This window comes from Lagenorhynchus albirostris, chromosome 4 (genome assembly GCF_949774975.1).
Source record: "Lagenorhynchus albirostris chromosome 4, mLagAlb1.1, whole genome shotgun sequence".
NCBI classification, from domain to species: domain Eukaryota; kingdom Metazoa; phylum Chordata; class Mammalia; order Artiodactyla; family Delphinidae; genus Lagenorhynchus; species Lagenorhynchus albirostris.
In genome coordinates this window covers 29,122,472-29,149,672 of record NC_083098.1, presented here as the reverse complement: position 1 = coordinate 29,149,672, position 27,201 = coordinate 29,122,472, and the positions used below count along the sequence as shown (strand labels likewise).

General features: G+C 36.9%; 1 protein-coding gene across 1 annotated transcript in view; it reads left to right on the top strand.

The window, feature by feature from the left end:
- IQCM (IQ motif containing M) overlaps positions 1 to 27,201 on the top strand; it is a 343,551-nt gene that overhangs the window by 144,876 nt on the left and 171,474 nt on the right. The window contains exon 11 of the mRNA XM_060147491.1: positions 8,639 to 8,773. Coding sequence (XP_060003474.1) covers positions 8,639 to 8,773 — 135 coding nt within the window. The remainder of the gene's footprint in view (positions 1 to 8,638; positions 8,774 to 27,201) is intronic.

The following is a 27,201-nucleotide window of genomic DNA, read 5'->3' as shown; positions in this document are numbered from 1 at the left end:
CTGGCTAAACAAAAAGGAAATTTAAAGGAAAGATAGCTAAAGAATGAGATTTCAGAAAGAACATGAACCAGAGCTGCTCCAGAGATCTAAGGAGCAAAAAATAAGAGGCAATCTCTGTTTGCCTCTGGGGGATAGAAAAGCTGCTATCACTTTATGACTTTTTATTCTTGAGCTTTAAATTCAAATTCTAGGTTGGTTTAGCTTGAGTTATGTGTCCAACACTTTGCCTTGATAGGGCAAAGAAATCTGCTTGGGAGTTGCATAGAAACTTAGAAACTATATTCATTGAGGGGAGAGAGTAGCTCCCCAAAGGAAAACTACATATTTATAACAGAAGAACAGTTAAAGGACACTGAGCAGACTAAACAACAGATATCCATTACATGTTGCTTATTAGTGTTGAAATTCTACATGAAGAACAGGTTTTCCAATTTCTATCTTAACTTTCAGAATCCTGATTTTTATTATATTTAATGAATTTATTATTGCTTGATTAGGATGGATATTACAGTCTGTTTCTTGATTAAAAAAAAATAAATGAGGACTTCTGGTTTCTGCTTCTGTACGTAAGGAGCTTGGAAGTCAACACTCTATCTTAAGAACAAGTAAAAAAGCTGAACAGACTAAAAAATCAACAAGTCTTCTTGGATTCGTAAAAGAGGGGAGACACAGGGCAAACTGCTGCCCCTAAGACTGGAGAGACAGGCATACAAAGTCACAGCTTACCAGAGCAGAGACTCATGAGCAGAATCCGATGTGGGAACCAGTGCTGGGGTAAGAAAAATGAACTGTAATTGACAAATGGCAGGAGCACAATTCTGAGAGTTAAAAATTCCAGAGGATCCAGTCATAAAGGGGCCTCCACAATACTGCGATATTTACCTCCAGGAGCTCAATCAGATTCCCACAGTAAATATGAGAAAATGAACCATTTTGAAATATGCCAGAGCACTCCATTCTTCTTAACAAGGCCTGCCTTCAGAGGAAACTAATTAACCAGAGCCTAACCTGCTGGGTATTATCAGAGCCTAATTAAACCTGTGGAAGGGAAATACCCAACTCCAGTCCACTCTGACCATCCTGTCCCACCTAAGGAGGAAGAAAAAAACTGGGAAACATTCATAAAGTTCACAGTCCAGAGACATAGGCTCCATAAGAGACAGACCTAATCATTAGAACACTTCCTCTCCCCCAGCACCTTATCACCACGTTACTAAAGACCTTTTTACAGCAGTTTCTTTTACCCACTATGTCATGACTAGCTACATGTATACTACAAGGTATACAAAAACGCAAAAAACACAATTTGTAAAGACAAAGCAAACGTCAGAACCAGACGTGGCAGGGATGTTGGAATTATCAGACTGAGAATTTAAAACAACTATGATTAAATATGCTGATTATGCATAAAATAGACAGCATGCAAGAACAGATGGGCAAGGTAGGCAGAGAGATGGAAATCCCAAGAAAGAACCCCAAAGAAATGATAAAAATAAAAAATATTGTAACAGAAATGAAGAATGCCTCTGATGGGCTTCTTGGAAAGGTGGCTGAGGAAAGATTCTCTGAGCTAGAAATTATATCAATAGAATCCTTGAACACTGAAAAGCAAAGAGAACAAAAACTGAAATAAAAAACAGAACAAAGTATCTAGGGACTGTGGGGCAACTACAAAAGGAGTAACATATGGGAATACCAGAGGGAGAAGAAAGAAACAGAAGAAATATTTATAACAATAATAACTGAGAATTTCCCCAAATTAATGTCAGACACCAAACCACAGATCCATGAAGTTCAGAGAACACCAAGCGGAATAAATTCCAAAAAACTACACCTAGGCGTATCATCTTCAAACTATAGAAAATTAAAGATAAAGACAAAAATTCTGAAAGAAGCCAGATGGGGAAGGCACCTGGCCTCTGGAGAAAAAAAAAAAAAAAGAATTACATTTGACTTATCCAAAACCATGCAAGTAAGAAGAATGGCATGAAATAGTTAAAATGTTGAGAGAAATAAAACACCAACCCAGAATTCTGTACCCTTAAAAATTATACTTAAAAAATGAAGGACTTCCTCAGACAAACAAAAATTGAGGGAATTTGTTGCCAGTATATCCGCCTTGCAAAAAGTGTTAAAAGAAATTTCTTAGAGGGGAAATAATATAGGTCAGAAACTCAGACTACAAAAAGTAAAGAAGAGCACTGAAGAAGAAATAAGAAGGTAAAATAAAACATTTATTTTTCTTATTCCTAAGTGATCTTACAGATAACATGTTCAAAATAATACTAACAATATACTCAATTACAATATACATATATAGCTTAGGTATAATTATATATGCTGATATATGTACATGTATGTATAAGTGAAGTGAATGACAACAATTATACAAGGGATGGGAGGGAGGAATTAGAATTATTTTGTTATTGTAAGGTATTTGCACTACCCATGAAGTAGGATAGTGTTATTTGAAAGTGGATTTAGATTAGCTGTAAATGTATATTGTGAACTCCAGGGCAACCATTAAAATAAAGTAAAAAAAAAAAGGATAATAGGTATGCTTTGAAATGAGAGAAAATAGAAACATATAAAATCCTCAATTAAAATTACAAAAGGCAGAGAAAAGTAGAAGAGAAAAATAAGAACAAAGAACAAGGGCAACAAATAGAAAACCTATCAGATATAGTAGATCTGAATCCAACTGTGTCAGTAATCACTTTGAACATTAAATGATCTAAATCCACCAATTAAAAGGCAGACATTGTCAGAGTAGGTCAAAAAACACAACCCAATGGTATGCTGTCTACAAGTAACCCACTTTAAATATAAAGACATATATAGGTTAAAAGTAAATGGATGGAGAAAAATGTACCATGCTAACAATAATCAAGATAAAGCAGGAGCAGCTATATTAATTTCAGACAGAGCAGGTTGCAAATTAAGGAAAGTTATCAAAGGTGAAGAAGGGCATTACATAAGGGTAAAGGGGTCAATTGTCCAAGAATACATTAACAATTGTAATTGTGTATCTGCCTAACAACATAGCATCAAACTACGTGAGGCAAAAACTGATAGAACTACAAGGAGAAATAGATGAATCCACTAACATAGTTGGGCAAAATCCAACACCCATTCATAATAAAACCTCTCAGTAAACAGGAAATAGAGAGGAACTTTCTCAACTTGATAAAGACTATCTACAAAAAAACTACAGCTAACATCATACCTAACGTGAGTAACTCAGAGTTTTCCTACTAAGATCAGGTACATGACAAGGACATCCTCTCTCACCACTCTCTCTCACCACTTCTTTTCAACTTCATGCTGGAAGTTCTTGCTGATGCAATAAAGCAATAAAAGGAAATAAAGGCATACAGATTGGGAAGAAAGAAAACTATCTTTGTTTGCAGATCATATGATCATTTGTGTAGCAAATCTGAAAGAATTGACAAAAACCCTCTGGAACTAGCAAGCCATTTATATCAAGGTTGCAGGATACAAGGTTAATATACAAAAGTTAATTGCTTCCTGGATACCAACAATGAACAAGTAGACTTTGAAATTAAAAACACACTACCATTTACATTAGTACCCTCCAAAAATGAAATACTTAGGTTTAAAGATAACAAAATATGTATAAGATCTTTATGAGGAAAACTACAAGACTCCAATGAACAAAATCAAAGAACTAAGTAAATGGATAGATATTTCATGTTAATGGATAGGTAGTCTCAATATTGTACAGATGTCAGTTATTCCTAACTTGATCTATAGATTTAATGCAATCACATTCAAAATCTCAGCAAATTATTTTGTGGACACCACCAAAATGATTCTAAAGTTTATATGGAGAGGCAAAAGACCAGAATAGCTAACACAATATTGAAGAAGAACAAAATTGGAAGACTGATGCTATCTGACTTCAAGATTTATGATAAGGCTACAAGTTCAAGTGTGATATTGGTGAAAGAATAGACAAATAGATCAGCGGAACAGAATAGAGAGCCCAGAAACAGACCCCTATAAATATAGTCAACTGGTCTTTGACAAAAGAACAAAGGCAATATAATAGGGCAAAGATAGTCTTTTCAACAAATGGTGCTGGACTAACTGGGCATCCATGTGTAAAAAAATAAATCTAAACACAGACTTTACACACTTCACAAAATTAACTCAAAATGGATCATAGACCTAAGTGTAAAATGCAAAACTGTCCTTTCAAAAAATATTTTTGAGCCCTTCTGATAAACCAAGCATTTGTTAACAGTGGGTATGTATTAATGAACATAACAGACACAGGTAACATAGGTAACCTGTAGAGGTAACATAGGAGAAAACCTAGATGATCTTGGGTATGGTGACTTTTTAGATACACCACCAAAGACATGACTCATTAAAAAATTAATTGATAAACTAGACTACATTAAAATGAAGAACTTTTGCTCTGTGAAAGACAGTATCAAGAGAATGGGAAGATGAGCCACATACTGAAAGAAAATATTTGCAAAAGACATATCTAATAAAGGACTGTTATCCGAAATATATAAGGAACTCTTAAAAGTCAACAATAAGAAAGCAAACGACTTGATTAAGATATGGGCCAAAGATCTCAACAGAGACCTCAGCACAGATAACAAATAAGCATATGGAATGATGTTCCACATCATTTGTCATCAGGGAAGTGCAAATTAAAACAACAAAGAGATACCACTACACACCTATTAAAATGGCCAAAATCCAGAACACTGACAGCACCAAACGCTGGCAAGGATGTGAAGCAGCAGGCACTGTTATTCATTGTTGGTGGGAAAGCAAAATGATACAGCCATTTTGAAAGACAGTTTGGTGTTTTCTTACAAAATTAAACGTACTCTTGCCATACAATCCAGCAATCATTCTCCTTGGTGTTTAGCCACAGGGGATTTATGTTCACACAAACCCTACACATGGATATCTATAGCAGCATTTTCATAATTGCCAAAGCTGGGAAGCAACCTTCCAAGCTTTTCCCTCCATTAGTAGGTGAATGGATAAATAAACTGGTGCACCCAGACAGTGAATATCATTTCGTTATAAGAAGAAATGAGCTGTTAAGCCATGAAAAGAAATGGAGGAACCTTAAGTGCATATTACTAAGTGAAAGAAGCCAATCTGAAAAGGCTACATTCTGTATGATTCCAACTATCTGACATTTTGGAAAAGGCGAAACTGTGGAGAAAATAAAAAGATCGATGGTTGCCTGGGGTGGGATTGGGTGGGGGGAAGGATGAAACAGCAAGCACAGAGGAGTTTTAGGACCATGAAACTATTTTGTACAGTGATGGATACATGTTATTATACATTTGTCCAAACCCAAAGAATGTACAACACCAAGGTAAACTATTGGCTTTAGTGATTATGATGTGTCAGTGTAGGTTTATTCTTGATAACAAACGCACCACTCTGGAGTTGGTGCATTGATTAATAATTGATAATGGGGGGAGGAGTTATCTTTGAGTGTGGGGGTAAAGGATTTATGAGAAATTTCTGTATCTCCTTCTCGAGTTTGTTTTAAACTTAAAACTGCTTTTGCATGTGAAGACTCAGTTCCTGGAGAAAGATGGCAACAGCCAAGAAGCAGAAACACGATGGGTGGGTGAAGATTGGCCCCTGCATCCTGGGGGACACGCTGGGGGTCAGGAAGTTCAGCAAAGTGAAGGCCCATAGAAACTTAGAATCCTGAAATTAGAACATTGGAGAGGAGACTGTGAGTTGACTTCTGATAGGCTATGAAGGATGAGACACAACTTCAAAAAGCAGAAAACTCTAGGAGCTGGAACATAATAGCCTGGGAGCAAGAAGTAACTCCCATGGATGTCACTGTGTGAGGGCACAGGGAGTAACTGATGCTCATACAAGGTGAACATTTGCTTGGTTCCCTGTCATCATTGTGTTCCATTTAAGAATTCTTGGATGGGACTTCCCTGGTGGCACAGTGGTTAAGAATTCACCTGTAGGGCTTCCCTGGTGGTGCAGTGGTTGAGAGACTGCCTGCCGATGCAGGGGACACGGGTTCGTGCCCTGGTCCGGGAGGATCCCACATGCCGCGGAGCCGCTGGGCCCGTGAGCCATGGCCACTGAGCCTGCGCGTCCGGAGCCTGTGCTCCGCAACGGGAGAGGCCACAAGAGTGAGAGGCCCGCGTACCGCAAAAAAAAAAAAAAAAAAAAGAATTCACCTGCCGAGCAGCTAAGCCCGTGCTCCACAACTACTGAGCCTGTGCTCTAGAGCTCACGAGCCACAACTACTGAGCCCGCATGCTGCAACTACTGAAGCCCACGCGCCTAGAGCCCGTGCTCCACAACATGTGCACCGCAATGAGAAGCTCAGTCACTGCAATGAAGAGTAGCCCCCGCTTGCCGCAGCTAGAGAAAGCCTGTGCGCAGCAATGAAGACCCAACGCAGCCAAAAATAAATAAGTTTATTTAAAAAAACCAACAATGGCTTTTGTAACTTTTCTTTAAAAACGAAATAAAACTACAACAACAAAATGATCCGAATAACTTATATTTAACTGGAATCAGCAACTTATTGCCTTATAAAGTAAAAGTGCTACATTTTTGGTAGTTTCAGCTAGTCATAAAATGTTTATTTTATAATGGACTGTAAGTTCCATGAAGACAAGAACTGTGTCTGTTATGTTCATTAATACATACCCACTGTTAACAAATGCTTGGTTTATCAGAAGGGCTCAAAAATATTTTTTGAAAGGATAGTTTTCATTAAGCTTATTAATTATGCTAAAATTATGTACCAAAAGTATTTATCAATAACCAGAATTCTTTGAGTTAGAATGCCTCCTTTTTGGTGGCTAGAGGTTGAGGAAGGAATAATCCAGAGAGAGAAAGAGATTCTATGTAAGTCATAGAATCAGTCACAGAATCATAGAACTCAGATCAGTTTCCCCAGTCCAACAGCCTGGTTTCTAGAGAAAAAAGCAGGAAGGAGCAAAGTATTTGAGAGATGAAAAGGCAGGAAGAAGAAGGCAGAAAGAGAAAACAAGAGAGGCAGAGAAAGAGAAAACTCTTCTTTCATTAGGAAACTGCTGGGGCTTCTTTTACTTAATCCTTTAAAAAGTGAGAGGGAGTGCAACTAACTTATTTGGGGAAATACTGTTAGCAGAATGGAGAAATGAGTCAGGGAAGAGATGGAAGGAAGGAAAAGGTGCATCATCCATCCATCTAACCAAAGGTGCCCACATGGTTACCATGTGGGCAACCAGAGCTTAATCCCTCTAGGGAACAGTGTAGCCACCTTGCCTCAAGTGCTGTGTCTTTACCCACCAACTCCCCCAGTCAGAGATGAAGAGCTGCTCCAATGGGAGCCTTGATCGCCTGGCACTACTGGCTTGCTGCACAGGTAGGCAGAGTGGAGTCCTGCAGCCAGAGGGACCCCTTAGGCAATGAAATGCAGGTGCTGGAAATTTAAATCAGATTAGCATGCACAGACATGTAAGGGACAAGGCAATATGAATGGAGACAGCAACTGCTCTAGTTTGCTTGTTAGAATAGAAAAAAATCATAGAGATATTAAATAGACATTTATGTTTATTTTCTGCTGTGTTTCAGAATCTGGAATAGCTACTCGTATTCAGGCAATCACTAAATGTTTCTTGAACTTGTTGATGTCTTATGACTGTCCATCTCAACTGAATGAGTGGATGAGTGAATGGATAGAAAATTGAAGTCTATATGGTTGATTGTTGGAATGATACATTAACTTCTGTTAGAAACCACTTTGGTGCCCTTTGTCATTGGGAGCCCGTATTTCAGAGCTAAACCTGTGCTGAGGACAGACCCTGTCAACTTGTAAATGCTGATTAACAATCAGATTTATGGGGCTAATCCATATACTTTAGAATGGAGACTCAATTTCATCTTTTTGAAACAAAAATAAAATGGAGAACTACACTTATGAAACGCGTGCATCAGTTCTCTTGGTCATTATCTAAACCCTGTCTAATGCCAAGTATGGGAAATAGGTGAGGGTTGTCCCGACTGAATGATTTTCTGGGGAAGCCTTGAGCCAGGAGTGACAAAAGACATTAAAGTAGGAAGTAGGAATGCATGATGTTACCAAAAAGTAGATATTTTAAGGGCAAAATCAGCAGTAGAATAAGCAGTCCAATGTGGAATCACCAATTCAAGTAAATAGTTAGAATGTGGGTAGAAGTCAAAAAGAGATGAAAAAATTAGGGAAACTAATCAAAACTACTAAAAAATGCATGCTGAAATGGGTCAACAGAAATCAGGCCCCCAGAAGCCCTGAGCTATGTCTTACGATGTGGTTTGAACGTTGATATATGTAGAGTCTATGGGCAACTGTCATGTAAACCAGGCCAGAGGATGCCAGTGTTCTCTTTGGGGAAGCAAGACCAAATTTCCCTCCTTTGGAGTGGGGGAGGGAGAAGCATGCCCACTTCCTCTGCCTGCCCCAGGAGGCTGACATGGTCCTACTCACCTCATGGAGGCTTATCACCAGACATCAAAATAAAACTGGAGTGAAAGTGTCTTCAAATCCAGATCACACTTTCAGGTGGGGTGTATATTTGATTTGTTATTTACAAAGAAAATATTTCATTTTATCTTTTTTTCCTTGTAGTCTATGAAACAGTGTTTGCTAGAAGAGAAGATTGGCAAGGATTAGAAAGAAGTGAGCTCCTTAAGTACTTCAATGACTGTGGTCATTTCCCAATGCACCAGCAAATTGATGAGGTTTGGGACCTGGTCCATAGAGGTATTTTCTCATTTCTTTTTTTTGCTTTCTCCTTTCTTTTTTTCCTCCGTGTTTTCCTCCTTTGTTCTTTCCTTCCTTCTCTTACTTTCATTAAACTTGTCTTATAAGTCCCTTTTTTTCAAATTTTCAAAACCTGATTTTAATATATCAGAAAGAAGAGATTAAAAGAACAGGTTAAAAGAAGTTAATACGGTAAAATTATTTTTAGAGAGGTAGAAGAGATTCTTTAGCTTTTTAAGCTTTTAATGTATTTTTGATACAATATAAGTTATGTCAGGATATATTTTAAACCACCATGTATTTTAAATACTGATGCTAAAATGATTTCTGCTGAATAGATTTGGTACCAAAGAATATAGTCAAGTTTAAATGTTTAAACATTATCAATTATTTCAATGCAATAGATTTTCACAGTTAGAAAATCATTTCTTTTCTGAACAGTCAATAAGTGAAATGATAATATTGTTTTTGTATGGGAATATTTAGTAAGTTAAATGGAACAACATTTCTCTATTCTCTAAAGATTAGTAATGGAGTGCAAATTGTCACCAAGGTTTGGGAAATCTCATTGAATTTTCCTTAACTCCTTAAGATTCTTCTCATCATTTCTTTCTGTGTCCACACTAATGCTATGGCTGGCTGCCATGTTTAAAGATGATGAATGATGTACCCGTAATTTAATTGAGAGGAAAAGATAAACAAGCAAAACAAAATATTTCAGGACCTTTTTTTTTAGTAGAGGTGAAGGGCCCACATACCAGTAGGAAGGTATGATTAATGTCAGAGTGACAAGGTTGAAGCTTCATTAAAGGTTGAAGTTCTCTTCCTTTGTTAGTTCTTAGTGTAATTATCTAATTCTTTACCTATGTATGGACTTTGCTTTGCCACTGCTGAATCCCTAGTACCTAGAAAAGTTTTCTAGACTCTTGGTAAATATTTGTTCACAGTCTGGAGAAGCATCCAGATCATGTTGGATGTTTAAGCAAATTTTTCCTGATGACAAAAACATTAAATATTTATTATAGAAAATTTGGGAATATAGAAATATATAAGATTACTAACCAATAGCAATTAACATTTGATGTTCATCATTCCCAGTTTTTTTCTGTGCATATAACATTTTTATGAAAATTGGAATTTTCTAAATATTTGAAAATCTACTTTTTTGCTTAACAATACTCATTAATTTCCAAGCCATAAGTATCTTTTACAACATTATTTATGATAGAGTAATAACTTGTCATAAGGGTATTCTGTATTTACTGTTTATATTTAAATTCTTACCATTTTTCTTTATAATAAATAGTAATAAAATTTTAAAAATTGAATGCAGCAAAATAAAATCAATTAGGGATTTCAGAAACTTATACTTCAGAAACTTGGTAATTTAAAATATGTTTTTCTTCAAATTAACAGTTTCATAGTGATATTTTCCTTCACTGATTATTTTGGAGTATATCATAAAGGCTTAGGTTTAGGGCATGGCTTAGTATTAGCTTGACTGGATTTAATTCCTGGCTTCAGCATTTATTAGCTGTATGTCTTTGGACAAGTTATTTATCTCTGCTATGCCTTACTTTATATATATGTAAAAGGAAGATAATACTCTAAGTCATTGGGCTGTTATGAGATTAAAATGAAATAATTCATGTAAAACATGTGGCCCATTATAAGTGCTCAATAAATGTTTGCTATTATTATTCTTAAATAATTTTAAGTATACTTAGATAATTATGGCAATTAATTTTCATAATTTTTATTTTGAAAATGTTAAAATGTTGAACCTAATTGTTGAATGACGTATTTCTATAGAGATTTTTGTATTGAATGTTATCAACTGGTTTACACCCATATCATCTCTTGCTTACCATAATGACCTGTGTGCTAGAGAAGATGATATGCTCATTTTTGTTCATTTTACAAATGAGAGAACTGAGACTTAGAGACCTTTTTAAGTCATTAGGAGAGCAGAAACTATCCCTGGTCTATTCAAGTCAAGTTCAATGCTCTTTCCATTTTACTATGTGGAATAAAATTTAAAAGTTCAGTGTTACAAAAGCATAATTAGATAGATGGTTAAAATATTCTTGACAGAAAGTATTGCCTTTTATTGATCTTTCACAGACTAGATAATGCCTTGCAATATAGTAGGTTTTCTGAAAATGATGTACTCTATTAAATTTCTTATTAAAACTAGAATTTTCAAAAGAACAGTTAGTATAAAACATACTGTTTTTATTATAATGCCTAAAATTGGGAAGCTTTCCTTTATAGAAAGAAGCCACTCTAACATAACTTAAAATATATGTCCAATTATGCTGCTACATCCAGTTCAAAAATTCTAGTGGTTTATAAGAAGCTTTAATTTAAAATGGAGATATTCTAAAATAATGGAAAGAAAACAGAAAATTTATGGGAAATGGAGCTAAATTAATGTTTTCTGCTTGCTTCTTCTAAGAGAATCCGATTTTATGCATTTTGGATTGTCAATCTTCTTCATTCATACTGACTTATTTGATTGTGGATAATAGCTCCAGATGTGCAACCTACACATTTTTTCATCCAGTAGAATATTTCACCTAACCCATATGTACTTAATTAAACTGATTAACTTCGTCAGTGTATGACACCAAGTAGGTCAAAGTTCCAAAACTGTCTGTATGTGTTCAGGTATTTTTAGCTTTTTTTTTTTTCCATTTTTTTTCTTATCACTATGGTAACAAAAAATTGTGACTGAGGATGTGATTTTTGTCTGAAAATCTTCCTTTGGGATAATGAAGCCCCTTCAGACTGCATGTAGTGGCTGATCTTAAAAGCTGAAGACTATGCAAACATGAGAACCTTTACTTGATATTCATTTACATCTCAACAAATGAAACTAATAACAATAGGATGGCATATCTCAAAGGAAAGAAAATCATAATTTGGTTCTATATTATCTATCCTCATATCTAACTAATTTTAGAAGTTTGAACTTTGAAGGTTTTCCAGTGTTTTCTCAACACATAAATAGAACTTTTAGGTTGTTTTCTGCAATTGAAATGAACTCAACAATGAAGACAAATCCACTTTCACTGTGGAGCCCTAGACAAAAATGTTAAAACCCGAAATACCCTCTGCATCTGAAGAAACAATGGTCTGAGATAGGATATGAATTATTTCAGCCTCTCTGACTAGTTGGTGGCAAATTGTAACTGTATCCTGGGCCTCCTGCTCCTCAGGGCACAGCTTTACCCACTACAAGCAGACAACACTGGATTTTCTGTTATTTTCTCAAGATATGGCTTTATGTTATTAAATGGAGAGCATATAATGAGTTTCCCCTAAAATTGTTTTCATATGAACAAGCTGTCTAATAATAAGATTTTTATTTTTTAATTTTTTTTTTGCGGGACACGGGCCTCTCACTGTTGTGGCCTCTCCCATTGTGGAGCACAGGCTCCGGAAACGCAGGCTCAGCGGCCATGGCTCACGGGCCCAGCTGCTCCACGGCATGTGGGATCCTCCCAGACCGGGGCACGACCCCGCGTCCCCTGCATCGGCAGGCGGACTCTCAACCACGGTGCCACCAGGGAAGCCCTAATAATAAGATTTTGATTAAGCATAGAAGAGATTAAAGAGGACTAAAAAAGGTAGTATTCTAGGGCATAAGAAATTTTAATGATAAAATAATGCAAGGAGATTGGTTCAAGATGGCGGAGTAGAAGGATATGCTCTCACTCCCTCTTTCAAAAACACCGGAATCACAACTAACTGCTGAACAATCATCAACAAGGAAACACTGGAACTCACCAAAACAGATATCCCACATGCAAAGACAAAGGAGAAGCTGCAATGAGAAGGTAGGAGGGGTGCTATCACAATAAAATCAAATCCCATAACTGCTGGGTGGTTAACTCACAAACTGGAGAACACTTATACCACAGAAGCCCACCCACTGGAGTGAAGGTTCTGAGCCACATGTCAGGCTTCCCAACCTGGGGGTCTGGCAATGAGAGGAAGAATTCCTAGAGAATCAGACTTTGAAGGCTAGCGGGATTTGATTGCAGGACTTCAGCAGGACTGAGGGAAACAGAAACTCCACTCTTGGAGGGCACACACAAAGTAGCGTGTGCATCGGGAATCAGGGGAAGGAGCAGTGACCCCATAGGATACTGAACCAGACCTACCTGCTAGTGTTGGAGGGTCTCCTGCAGAGGTGGGGGTCAGCTGTGGCTCACCAAGGGACAAGGACACTGGCAGCAGAAGTTCTGCAAAGTACTCCTTGGCGTGAGCCCTCCCAAAGTCTGCCATTAGCCCAACCAAAGAGCCCGGGCTCCAGTGTTGGGTCACCTCAGGCCAAACAACCAACAGGGAGGGAACCCAGCCCCACTCATCAGCATCAAGCAGATTAAAATTTTACTGAGCTCTGCCCACCAGAGCAACAGCCAGCTCTACCCACCACCAGTCCCTCCCATCAGGAAACTTCCACAAGCCTCTTAGATAGCCTCATCCACCAGAGGGCAGACAGCAGAAGCAAGAAGAACTATAATCCTGCAACCTGTGGAACAAAAACCACATTCACAGAAAGACAGACAAGATGAAAAGGCAGAGGGCTATGTACCAGATGAAGGAACAACAAAGAACCCCAGAGAAACAACTAAATGAAGTGGAGATAGGCAACCTTCCAGAAAAAGAATTCAGAATAATGATAGTGAAGATAATCCAGGACCTCGGGAAAAGAACGGAGGCAAAGATCAAGAAGATGCAAGAAATGTTTAACAAAGATCTAGAAGAATTAAAGAACAAAAAAACAGAGATGAACAATAAAATAACTGAAATGAAAAATACACTAGAAGGAATCAATAGCAGAATAACTGAGGCAGAAGAACAGATAAGTGGCCTGGAAGACAGGATGGTGGAATTCACTGCTGCAGAATGGAATAAAGAAAAAAAATGAAAGGAAATGAAGACAGCCTAAGAGACCTCTGGGACAACATTAAACGCAACAACATTCACATTATAGGGGGTCCCAGAAGGAGGAGAGAGAGAAAGGCCCCGAGAAAATATTTGAAGAGTATATAGTCAAAAACTTCCCTAACATGGGAAAGGAAATACCCACCCATGTCCAGGAAGTGCAGAGAGTCCCATACAGGATAAACCCAAGGAGAAACACGTCGAGACACATAGAAATCAAATTGGCAAAAATAAAAGACAAAGAAAAATTATTGAAAGCAGCAAGGGAAAAATGACAAATAACATATAAGGGAACTCCCATAAGGTTAACAGCTGATTTCTCAGCAGAAACTCTACAAGCCAGAAGGGAATGGCATGATATACTTAAAGTGATGAAAGGGAAGAACCTACAACCAAGATTACTCTACCCAGCAAGGATCTCATTCAGATTCAATGGAGAAGTCAAAAGCTTTACAGACAAGCAAAAGCCAAGAGAATTCAGCACCACCAAACCAGCGCTACAGCAAATGCTAAAGGAACTTCTCTAAGTGGGAAACACAAGAGAAGAAAAGGACCTACAAAAACAAACACAAAACAATCAAGAAAATGGTAAATGGAACATACATATCGATAATTACCTTAAACGTGAATGGATTAAATGCTCCAACCAAAAGACACAGGCTTGCTGAATGGATACAAAAACAAAACCCATATATATGCTGTCTATAAGAGAAAAACTTCAGACCTAGGGACACATACAGACTGAAAGCGAGGGAATGGAAAAAGATATTCCATGCAAATGGAAATCAAAAGAAAGCTGGAGTAGCAATACTCATATCAGATAAAATAGACTTTAAAATAAAGAACATTACAAGAGACAAGGAAGGACACTACATAATGATCAAGGGATCAATCCAAGAAGAAGATATAACAATTATAAATATATATGCACCCAACATAGGAGCACCTCAATACATAAGGCACCTGCTCACAGCTCTAAAAGAGGAAATTGACAGTAACACAGCAATAGTAGGGGACTTTAACACCTCACTTACACCAATGGACAGACCATCCAAATAGAAAATTAATAAGGAAACAGAAGCTTTAAATGACCCAATAGACCAGATAGATTTAATTGATATTTATAGGACATTCCATCCAAAAACAGCAGATTACACTTTCTTCTCAAGTTTGCATGGAACGTTCTCCAGGATAGATCACATCTTGTGTTACAAATCAAGCCTCAGTAAATTTAAGAAAATTGAAATCATATCAAGCATCTTTTCTGACCACAATCCTATGATATTAGAAATCAAGTACAGGGAAAAAACGTAAAAAACACAAACACGTGGAGGCTAAACAATACGTTACTAAATAACCAATAGATCACAGAATAAATCAAAGTGGAAATCAAAAAATACCTAGAGACAAATCACAATGAAAACAGGACAATCCAAAACCTATGGCATGCAGCAAAAGCAGTTCTAAGAGGGAAGTTTATAGCTATACAAACCTACATCAAGAAACAAGAAAAATCTCAAACAATCTAACGTTACACCTGAAGGAACTAGAGATAGAAGAAGAAACAAAACCCAACATTAGCAGAAGGAAAGAAATCATAAAGATCAGAGCAGAAATAAATGAAAAAGAAACAAAGAAAACAATAGCAAAGATCAATAAAACTAAAAGCTGGTTCTTTGGGAAGATAAACAAAATTGGTAAACCATTAGCCAAACTCATCAAGAAAAAGAGGGAGAGGACTCAAATCAATAAAATTAGAAATGAAAAAGGAGAAGTTATAACAGACACCACAGAAATACAAAGCATCCTAAGAAACTAGTACAAGCAACTCTATGCCAATAAAATGGACAACCTGGAAGAAATGGACAAATTCTTAGAAAGGTATAACCTTCCAAGACTGAACTAGGAAGAAACAGAAAATATGAACAGACCAATCACAAGTAATGAAATTGAAACTGTGATTAAAAATCTCCCAACAAACAAAAGTCCAGGACCAGATGGCTTCAGAGGTGAATTCTATCAAACATTTAGAGAGGAGCTAACACCCATCCTTCGCAAACTCTTCCAAAAAATTGCAGAGGAAGGAACAGACCCAAACTCATTCTACAAGGCCACCATCACCCTGATACCAAAACCAGACAAAGATACTACAAAAAAAGGAAATTAGAGACCAATATCACTGATGAATATAGATGCAGAAATCCTCAACAAAATAGTAGCAAACAGAATCCAATAGCACATTAAAAGGATCATACACCATGATCAAGTGGGGTTTATCCCAGAGATGCAAGGATTCTTCAGTATACTCAAACCAATCAGTGTGATACACCATATTAAGAAATTGAAGAATAAAAACCATATGATCCTCTTAATAGATGCAGAAAAAGCTTTTGACAAAATTCAACACCTATTTATGATAAAAACTCTCGAGAAAGTGCACATAGAGGAAACCTACTTCAACATAATAAAGGCCATATGTGACAAACCCACAGCAAACATCATTCTCAATGGTGAAAAACTAAAAGCATTTCCTCTAAGATCAGGAACAAGACAAGGATGTACACTCTCACCACTATTATTCAACATAGTTTTGGAAGTCCTAGCCATGGCAATCAGAGAAGAAAAAGAAATAAAAGGAATACAAGTTGGAAAAGAAGAAGTAAAACTGTCACTGTTTGCAGATGACATGATACTATACATAGAGAATTGTAAAGATGCCACCAGAAAACTACTAGAGCTAATCAATGAATTTGGTAAAGTTGTGAGATACAAGATTAATGCACAGAAATCTCTTGCATTTCTATACACTAATGATGAAAAATCTGAAAGAGAAATTAAGGAAACACTCCCATTTTACCATTGCAACAAAAAGAATAAAATACCTAAGAATAAACCTACCTAAGGAGACAAAAGACCTGTATGCAGAAAACTATAAGACACTGATGAAAGATATTAAAGATGATACCAATAGATGGAGAGATATACCATGTTCTTGGATTGGAAGAATCAACATTGTGAAAATGACTCTACTACCCAAAGCAATCTACAGATTCAGTGCAATCCCTATCAAATTTCCAATGGCACTTTTTACAGAACTAGAACAAAAAATCTTAAAATTTGTATGGAGACACAAAAGACCCTGAATAGCCAAAGCAGTCTTAAGGGAAAAAAATGGAGCTGGAGGAATCAGACTCCCTGACTTCAGACTATACTACAAAGTGACAGTAATCAAGACAATATGGTACTGGCACAAAAACAGAAATATATATCAATGGAACAGGATAGAAAGCCCAGAGATAAACCCACGCACATATGGTCAACTAATGTATGATAAAGGAGGCAGATATACAGTGGAGAAAAGGCAGTCTCTTCAATAAGTGGTGCTGGGAAAACTGGACAGCTACATGTAAAAGAATGAAATTAGAACACTCCCTAACACCATACACAACAATAAACTCAAAATGGATTACAGACCTAAATTAAGACTGGACACTATAAAACTCTTACAGGAAAACATAGGAAGAACACTCTTTGACATAAATCACAGCAAGATCATTTTTAATCCACCTCCTAGAGTAATGGAAATAAAAACAAAAATAAAGAAATGGAACCTAATGAAACTTAAAGGCTTTTGCACAGCAAAGGAAACCATAAACAAGATGAAAAGACAACCCTCAGAATGGGAGAAAATATTTGCAAATGAATCATCGGACAAAGGATTAATCTCCAAATTATATAAACAGCTCATGCAGCTCAATATTAAAAAAACAAGCAGCCCAATCCAAAAATGGGCAGACATAAATAGACATTTCTCCAAAGAAGACATACAGATGGCCAGGAAGCACATGAAAAGGTGCTCAACATCACTCATTATTAGAGAAATGCAAATCAAAACTACAATGAGATGTCACCTCACACCAGTTAGAATGGGCATCATCAGAAAATCTACAAACAACAAATGCTGGAGAGGGTGTGAAGAAAAGGGAACCCTCTTGCACTGTTGGCGGGAATGTAAATTGATACAGCCACTATGGAGAACAATATGGAGGTTCCTTAAAGAACTAAAAATAGAATTACCATATGACCCAACAATCCCTCTACTGGGTATATACCCAGGGAAAACTATAATTCCAAAAGAGACATGTACCACAATATTCATTGCAGTACTGTTTGCAATAGCCAGGACATGGAAGCAACCTAAATGCCCATCAACAGACGAATGGATAAAGAAGATGTGGTACATATATACAATGGAATATTATTCAGCCATAAAAAAGTATGAAATTGGGTCAATTGTAGATATGTGGATGCATCTAGAGACTTTCATACACAGTGAAGTAAGTCAGAAAGAGAAAAACAAATATCGTATGTTAACGCATATATGTGGAACCTAGAAAATGGAACAGATGAACTGGTTTGCAGAGCAGAAATTGAGACACAGAAGTAGAGAACAAACGTATGGACACCAAGGGGGGAAAGCGGTGGGGGGTGGGGATGGTGGTGTGATGAATTGGGAGATTGGGATTGACATGTATACACTGATGTGTATGAAATGGATGACTAATAAGAAAATAAATAAACATTAAAAAAAATAACGCAGAATTATCAGAGGTAACATGTTACAAAAGCCTTATTTTAAATTACTTCTAAAAAAGAAAGGATTTCCCTGATGGCACAGTGGTTAAGAATCCACCTGCCAATGCAGGGGACATGGGTTCGATCCCTGGTCTGGGAAGATGCCACCTGCCGCGGAGCAACTAAGCCCATGTGCCACAACTACTCAGCCTGCGCTCTAGAGCCTGTGAGCCGCAACTACTGAGCCCCCGCTCTCTGCAACTAGAGAAAGCCCATGTGCAGCAATGAAGACCCAACATAGCCAAAAATAAATAAATAAATAATAAATAAAAAAGAAATTTAACACATTCTTGTCATAAATCATTTTGAAAATGCATACAAAAAGCAAAGATGAAATGAAAAATACTGACAGTTTTATGATTCAGAATGACTAGAGGTCAACTACAGCAGGTAGCCAGGTCTTTTAAAGATCTCTTAGTGCCACCATAACCATTTGGGGAAAGTGTCTGGCAATGTCTTCTTTTTTTTATATATATATTAAAAATGTGATCACACTATGTATTTATGTTGCTGGTACAAATCTCAATCCATGAACTCACTGTTTCTCTATAAGGAGTTAATTTTTATTTCTAACCTCCATCCATTAAGCTTTAATTTCAGTCAGTTTGGCTTTTCGTTGTCTTTTTATGAGTTTGTGGCCAGATAATGATGGCGGGCTATGTAGCATGTGGTGCGTCCTGCCCCACTGATCTGAAATATCTGCTCATTTATCTCTTATCAAGTGTGTTATGTATACTGTTAATGCCAATGGGTGTTGATTTTTTTCTTACCTCTTCAAATCAGTTTAGATTCCTTTGATGGCTTGTTATGCGGAGAAAATGATTCTCATTTTAGACATATTGATATTGGTCAGGTCTTCAGATCCTTGTCATGATCCAGTTCAGTAGAGCTCATGACGTATAGGTCTACATTTATTCACTAGAGGAGGATAAAATGCTCAAAAATGTGGAGGCAGGTAAATGAATATAATTCCTAGCACAAAATCTACTTATCAGAAATGAAGCAATAAAGATGATTAAGGCATGTGGTCAATATTAGGAAAGTCTGGCACCCATGCTGATGACTGAACAACAGGAATAGTCTTTCTACTATCACTTCCACTTCACCAATGAGTCCAATGAATTGTACTGCCATGAAGTTTTTTAGCAGGATTTAAGTATTTTGTTATGCAACACTGGATAGCTTGAGAAGTGTTTGACGTTTGTCCCACCTGCTCTGAGGGATTACTGCTAAGGTCCCCTGAATCTACAGACTCTTTCTGTGCATTACAAAGATATAAAGGTTTTGTCAGTGGTGTAGTGTAACCCTGTGTAAAAGGATGCCACTTTTTTCCCCCTGGTATTTTAACCGATATTCTCTAATGCTTTCAGCCATGTGAAAGGTACAAGCACTTTCTCTTCTCTGATGGATAATTTCTGGTATAAGTCATAAAGAGAAAGGTAATGCATTAGAGCATATTATATGGATGTCTTCCTTGGTTGAGACAATCCAGAATCTTTTTTGATAAAATTGTTGTTGCAAATATATTCAACAAAGATCTTCTAAGCACTTAATATGTGCTATGAAATGTAATGTGGTTCAAAGGTTTCAGAGTCTCCATAATAACTGGAGGGACATGCACATATATAACCGGATAAATACAATGTTGTAAATGCTTACACATTCACACATGTATCAGGTGCTAAGATGATACAGATATTAATTATGTCTTAAGTTTGGAAATCAGGGAAAATTATAGAGTGTATTTAAGATTTAGTCAATCATTGTAGGATGAGTTAACTAGATAAAAAAAGACCAAGGTTTAATGCATAAGGGATTGTGTGCAAAGCAAATTAGAATTTACAGGGTTTCTGGTAACACTGAATAGAGGAGATGTGTCTGCTGGGTGGGTACCTGGAGAGGGCACGATGTTACTAAAACTGCTGACTAAAAGATGCCAGATCATTCACTGAGATCTAGTTGATGGGGGCTGCTTTTCCCTATAGGATTCCTCTTATTTTAAGTCCCTCATTCACCTGTCATCTGCCTATTGAAAATGGATGTTTCCAAATGCACAATGCAAATTAGATTTTGGATATAAATCAGTTTGTGACAGTAGGAGCTATTTAAACACTTTTCCCTAGAGCTTGAATACCCCTGAATAAACTAGAGACCAAACCCTAGGGGCAAAGAGCAATCCTGAAAGGTCTGACTCTCCTCACCTTGCTTCAGCTACCTAATCCAAGCAGCTGCTCCTAAAATTCTGCCTGCTTTCTCCTCTAACACTTTTAAAAGATAGTTCTTGACATTTTGTCTCATCTTACATTATTTAACACTGTTAATGCCTTTTTTTGACCCTATCCATGGCTCTGCAAAGCCTGTGAAAGCCTATGCTAATGATATGCCCTGGGAATGGTCATTGCCTGTGGAAAACTTTCCCCTTTCCTTTCTTTTCTATCCTACAGTCACATGAGTTGTTACTCCGATTATTAGGTTACCCTAATTAGCCATTCTGGGTTTCTTTAAAACTTTGAGTCTTTTATTATTTGGGTTGAAATATTTGTACCATTGTTATATAAGCTGCACAGAGAATCTGATTAAATTGTGTAATATTACTTAACACCAGCTATTCTTCTAAAGCCTGTCTGTTTTCTTTAAGTAGAAAATAACCATCTTTAAGAAACAGCAGGAACAGCAGGGGTTTGAGAGTGGTGTAACTTCAATAAAGGTATAATTACTTTTATAAGTCTGTTAGAGAACAAGGCTTTAGTCTTCTTTTGTTAGATCATTGTTTATTAAGATTACACACCCAGTACTCCCAACACACGGAGATCCACCAGCAAGTCTTTGGTTTATGTGATTGAATTACTATAAGATCAGGAATAGAAACTCCTCGGTGAGAACAACTTTGCTCTGGAAGTCTCTGATAAATGAAAGAAATGTTAATATAAAATATTTCATCAGAAATTCTTATGAAATGCAAAATTTTATGTTACAGTATAATTATTCCAACATCATAAACACTGCATTAAAGAGCTTTATTTCTTCTGGCATTTCACTTGATCCAGAGTCCTGTTAATTCCCACAGTGAAATGAAAATGTCCAAAGGGCTTAAAGTAATTCTCAGACCTTTACGGTCAAGTAAGTTTTACAGTTCTCAATTCACTTCTTAAGTCACCTTTAGGAATGAACATTTTCTAGCATTCCTGAATCAAGCTTTTAAAAGGAATTATGCTCTGCTCAATAAAGCACCATGACATTCCTATGCTGTGAAGTCTATCATGCTGATCTAAGTTATAAGTGGTATTGAAATGAAAGCTTGTGATTCAGATTCATAAAAACAAGCCTCTTGCAGGATGCTGCCAGTTTGGCAGCATAGAAGCCAAAAGTTAATGCTAAAGGATTGTTTCCTTAAAGATTATCTCTTCAGGTACAAGCCCACGAGAGTTTCATTTTGGTATTTCTGTTTCCAAAATTTAAAATTCTGTGACTGTTACCACACTGAAGTCAACAGAAGTGTTTTTTTTTTTTTAAATCAGAGTCATGTTGGCCTGTTGTGCAAGGAGATGTTTATAGAGTAAGCTTCTTTTAGAGCATAGTTTCTTAGGAATCTTAATGTAAATATCTTATTTTCCTACCATAAAGATGTTGGGTTTCTATTCTTTAGAAGTATTCCTGCCAGTGATTCTTTATCTACCAATGCTTATATATATTTTTAGCATGATGAGGGACCAGACATCTTTTTAGCTGATGTTGTTTAGTGGTTTGGATATAGAGGACTTGATTTTCATATACATCCTTAAATGCACTTATAATCCTTTGAGGTAAAAATAGGAATACCCATGTAAGCACATTAGTATAGCATGTGCATTATAGTTAGTAACTCCCATCAGTACTAATAACTGCCTATAAGAAAGGCAGATATCATAACCTTCTCTTCCTTTTATTTTTTTATGGAGTTTAATTCATAGTACCAATCAGAGAAGACACAAAATTGAGTGTACACCTACAATTTATTGTGCATATTTTCTAGCACCGAGATTTACATTGAATATTAAATAATCACTTAAACTAGTGGCTCTTAGCCGAGGTCTCATAACATATTCATGTATTTAAATAAGTTGTAAAGTGAATTCCAAATCTTTTGATTCTAAGAAAGTTAATGTACCCGGACTTTTAAAGTAAGAAATAAATTTGAATGGATTAAAAGATAATTCCTATAACTTTCACTTGCTGGAATTCCAAAGACTTTGTCAAGGAGAGAGAAGATGGAACCATCGCTAGAGTGCTAGAACTCCATGGCAGTGCAGTCTCTGTGCCATGCAGTGAGCCTCACCCTTGGGCTGTTGGAGCCAGAAAGAGAATGAGAACCCCTGTCTTGCATTAATGCCCCCTATGAGCTAAATAATTTCTAGCAGGTAAATCTTAATCTGCTTAATCTTCCCTTGGAAAAAAAATTCTAATTATTGTACAGAATAAGGAGTAGAGTTGCTTTTCGGGGATGAGATGATTGCTTGTATAACTACTGCATACCTCTTGCTGACGCCATGCTTTCGTATTTTCTGTGGATACCTAAAACCAATCATTGTTTGGAACACTTCTAATACTATGTTCTTCATGGTGTTCTGGTTACAGTGAAAGACAGAGAGGTCTATTACCAAATACCATATTCTAAATGGTTAGTCTGCAGATGATAACTAGCTCCTTAACATAAAATTTACAGGATGTAGCATTTGGAGTACCTTAAGGAATTTTTATTTTTCTATTTACTTCCAGCTGTTTTGTGTTCTCAGTCTTCTGAAGGTGCTTGCCGATAACAGTTTTCGCTGCATCTTGAGCTCTCATTTTCTAGAGTCTTCATTTCTAATGATTGTATTTCGAAAGCTGCTTAATTATAATACTTCCTAGGTTGTAACTAGATTTTTTCATTACCAGTAATATCTTCCATCTTTCTTTTCAGCCTATTACCCTCCGATCCCCTCCTCATATGTTTTTGGCTCTTCTCCCCTTTCAATAAATCTGCAACCCCATGGGGACATTCAATCCATTAACTTTACTATGTTTACAGTATTCATAACCCCTGAGATTTTTTACCTTTCTCCTTACTCAGCTTAGATTCATTCCGTGGTACCCCTGCATACATTTTTAACCTCCTCACCCACCGCAGACTTATTTTCCAACAGGCTGACTCTGATAAAACAAACTTTCTGCCTAGTTCATGTAGATAAACATGACATGGCTGGAGAAAAATCATAACTAGGCTGATTTATTTCACTTACAATTTCTGATCACAAATGTCAAGTGGACCCTCAATAGCCAGGCAATTTTATTCCACTTTTCAAGTTAATTCAGTCTCTTCCTCTCCCCAATTAATATTCCACATGATCTTGGCCCTCCTCAAACTAAATATCTCATCTTCCTCCTTTCTGTTGATGACCTTATCTCTAATAAAACTGGTATAGCAGACACAATTAGAAAAGATTATTTTATCTTCCTACCTCCCAATCTATCAACCTTCCAGCATCTTCAGCCTCAGAACCTGCTTTTCTTCCTCCTGCAATGGATGAACTTTCCCTGTTCATCCCTTCTTGACCACAGTCTCCTGTTGTCTCTGACTTACTCAGGGATTTTATTACTGTCTTTACTTTCTTTACTCCAGATTATTTCCTGTCTTACCTCTGTTATTTATTTCTGCTCTCCTGGACTGTATCTCAAGAGCATACAAACATGCCGAGAAATTTGCCATCTGACAAACACCCTCCCTAGATGTCACATAATCTATTGTTCTTCTTCAATTATCATTCCATTTCTTTGCTCTCCTTTATAAGAAACTCCTCAAAATATGGAGTCTATTTGCCAAGTCTACTTCCTTCTTTACCTCCTATACCATTCTTCTTTTTAAGACATATTATCAAGTACTTCAGACGTATAAAAAGAACCAGTAAAATATATAATAAACACCACTCAAGTAGTGAGCTAGTGCTGCATATATCAACATGGATAAATATTTGTAAAAAGAATTATGAAAAAAGAAAGTTTCAAAGGGACACAATTTATGTAAAACTTGTTGATATTCAAAATGATATTTTATATTGTTTGAGAGCACATATATATGCAGTAAAAGCATAAAAACATGAATGGTAAAGGAAGACAGCAAATTCAGAATAATGACTACTTCTCTTTTTCTTTCCCACCAAAGAAGAAACAGCTTTATAAGGAGTCTGGGCATGTCAGGGAACCTCAGTCAGTTACAGAGAAGAGAGGCTAACATTGGTACAGAGCAAGAATCTAGCATTTAAAAAGCCAAATGTGAAACTAAAACCTCCATCTTAATAACCTCACAGTCAGAAATGCTGCCGAATTTAGCCCAGATGAAACTTCTCTGGAAGCTGCTGGTGAAATAATGAGATTTTTGCATAAAGGGAGAGCTCTCCAGCACAGCTAAGTCTGAGCTCCATATAAGGTTATGGGTCTGGAGTGAAAGAAATCGAGAAAAAGATAAGGGGGATGATACACTGCTTCTACCAGATGTCAACTTTCCAACTAAATCTGGGTCTGTTTCCGGATATTCATTTCTATTTCTTTTATCTCTTAGTATATGCCTAAACTAGCACCCCAATTGGTATAGCTTTGTAATGAGCCATACCTGGCAGGGGAAGTTCTACTACTTTTTTTTTGCTTTGGAACTTCTTGAATTTTTTCACTATTTATAAATGTGGGAATGGGGACTTACCTGGTGGCACAGTGGTTAAGAATCTGCCTGCCAATGCAGGGGACACGGGTTCGAGCCCTGATCCGGGAAGATCCCACATGCCACGGAGCAACTAAGCCCATGTTCCACAACTACTGAGCCTGCGCTCTAGAGCCCATGAGCCACAACTACTGAGCCCATGTGCCACAACTACTGAAGACCTCCTGCCTACAACCTGTGCTCTGCAACGAGAAACCACCGCAGTGAGAAGCCCCCACACTGCAACAAAGAGTTAGCCCCTGCTTACCACAACTAGAGAAAGCCCGCACACAGAAACGAAGACCCAATGCAGCCAAAAATAAAATTAATTAATTAATTTTTAAAAAAAAAGAATCTGCCTACCAATGCAGGGGACATGTGTTCAATCCCAGGTCCGGGAAAATCCCACATGCCACAGAACAACTAGCCTGTGCGCCACAACTACTGAGCCTGTGCTCTAGGGCCCGTGAGCCAGAGCTACTGAAGCCCACATGCCTAGAGCCTGTGCTCCTCACAAAGAGAAGCCATAGCAATGAGAAATCCATGCAACACAACGAAGAGTAGCCCCCGCTCGCCGCAACTAGAGAAAGCCCGCGCATAGCAATGAAGACCTAATGCAGCTAAAAATAAATAAATAAATTTATAAAAAAGAAAATGCGGGAATGAATCTTTTTCATTGCATTAATAATGCAGTTAATATTGAGATAATTTATAGAGAATTGACTTCTTTTTGATATTAAATCCTTCTCTTCAATAGATTGTCTTTATATTTTATATATTCTATAAAAATTATAAAATTATATAGTTTTACATCATATACTTTGTATTTACATATTTTATGTTTTTCAGTGGTTTTATTTTTTCTCCCTAAAGATCTTATAAATTTTTGTTAGAATTATTTCCTTTTTTTAATTTTATTTTATGTTGTTGTAGTAGGAACACTTTCCATGAGATCTGTTCTACTAACAAATTTTTAAGTGCACAATACAGTACTGTTGAATATAGGTACAAAATACTACAGCAGATCTTTAGAGTTCAGTCATCTTGCTTTAATAGGCTTATTTCAAAGTACTTTCTTTAGTCTTGTAATGTTTCTTACGGCAGATGCTGGGTACACAGTGCTCATTTTCTTCCTTTATTTCTTTTTTACATGTCTGAAATACTTAAAAATAAAATTTAAAAGTTCTCTAGTTCCTTCCTATCACTTGTAGAATAAACTTCAAACACCCAAGAAGTGAGACATTTTCTACCTTTCTAACCCCAGGTCCTATCACTCTCCCTCTTGCTTACTCTACTTCAGTCAGGCTGATGCCTTCTGCTTTTTTGAATACACGAAATTCTTTGCACTTGCTGTTTCTTCTATTTAGAATTTTCTTTCCTCATGGATCACTTTGCAAGAGTTTGACTCACATCTCCGCTCAAGCATCATTTGCTCAGAAAGGCCTTTCCTGGTTTTCCTGTCCGAAACATCCCACTCTCCTCTCTCTGTCCTCTGCCCTCTATCCTCTTCCATCCCTTTAATGTTTAGTTTTCTTCATTCCACTTATCACTAACTGATATTTTATTACACACATATTTGTTTGTTCATGGTCTATCTCCTCCAACTGCCTGTTGATTTCAACATGGCAGGGTTCTTATCTTTCTTGTTCACTGCAATGATCCAGTTCATAGGATAGAACCTTGTATACAAAAAAGAGGGTAGATGTGGTGTCACCAGTCGCAGCAGAATGAAGGACATATGCCAGTACTAAGGTGAGAGACATGAAAAGAAAATCTTTAACTACTTTCCTCTAAAATAAGTGGAGTAGAAAAAAATTAAAAAGGTAGAATATACCCATATAGTCCTAGAGATGATAAAAAGTAGATGATTTAGTTGCCCTATATCTTGTCTTGGGGCCATGAAGGGAAGTTACCCTTCAGAAAAAATCCGCTCCTCTTAGAACTTTCCAAAACTCTTCTCCAGGCAAGTTGGTGGAGATCCTATAATAATATTCAGGTTACAATTTCTTATTCATGAGTAATCTGTATCAGGCATATTCAGATAGTTTTCTGCACTGATCTGGTGAACTTAGGACATGTGTGCATAGCCAGCCAAGTGTGAGTCACCCAACAAAAGGGAAAGTTAGGA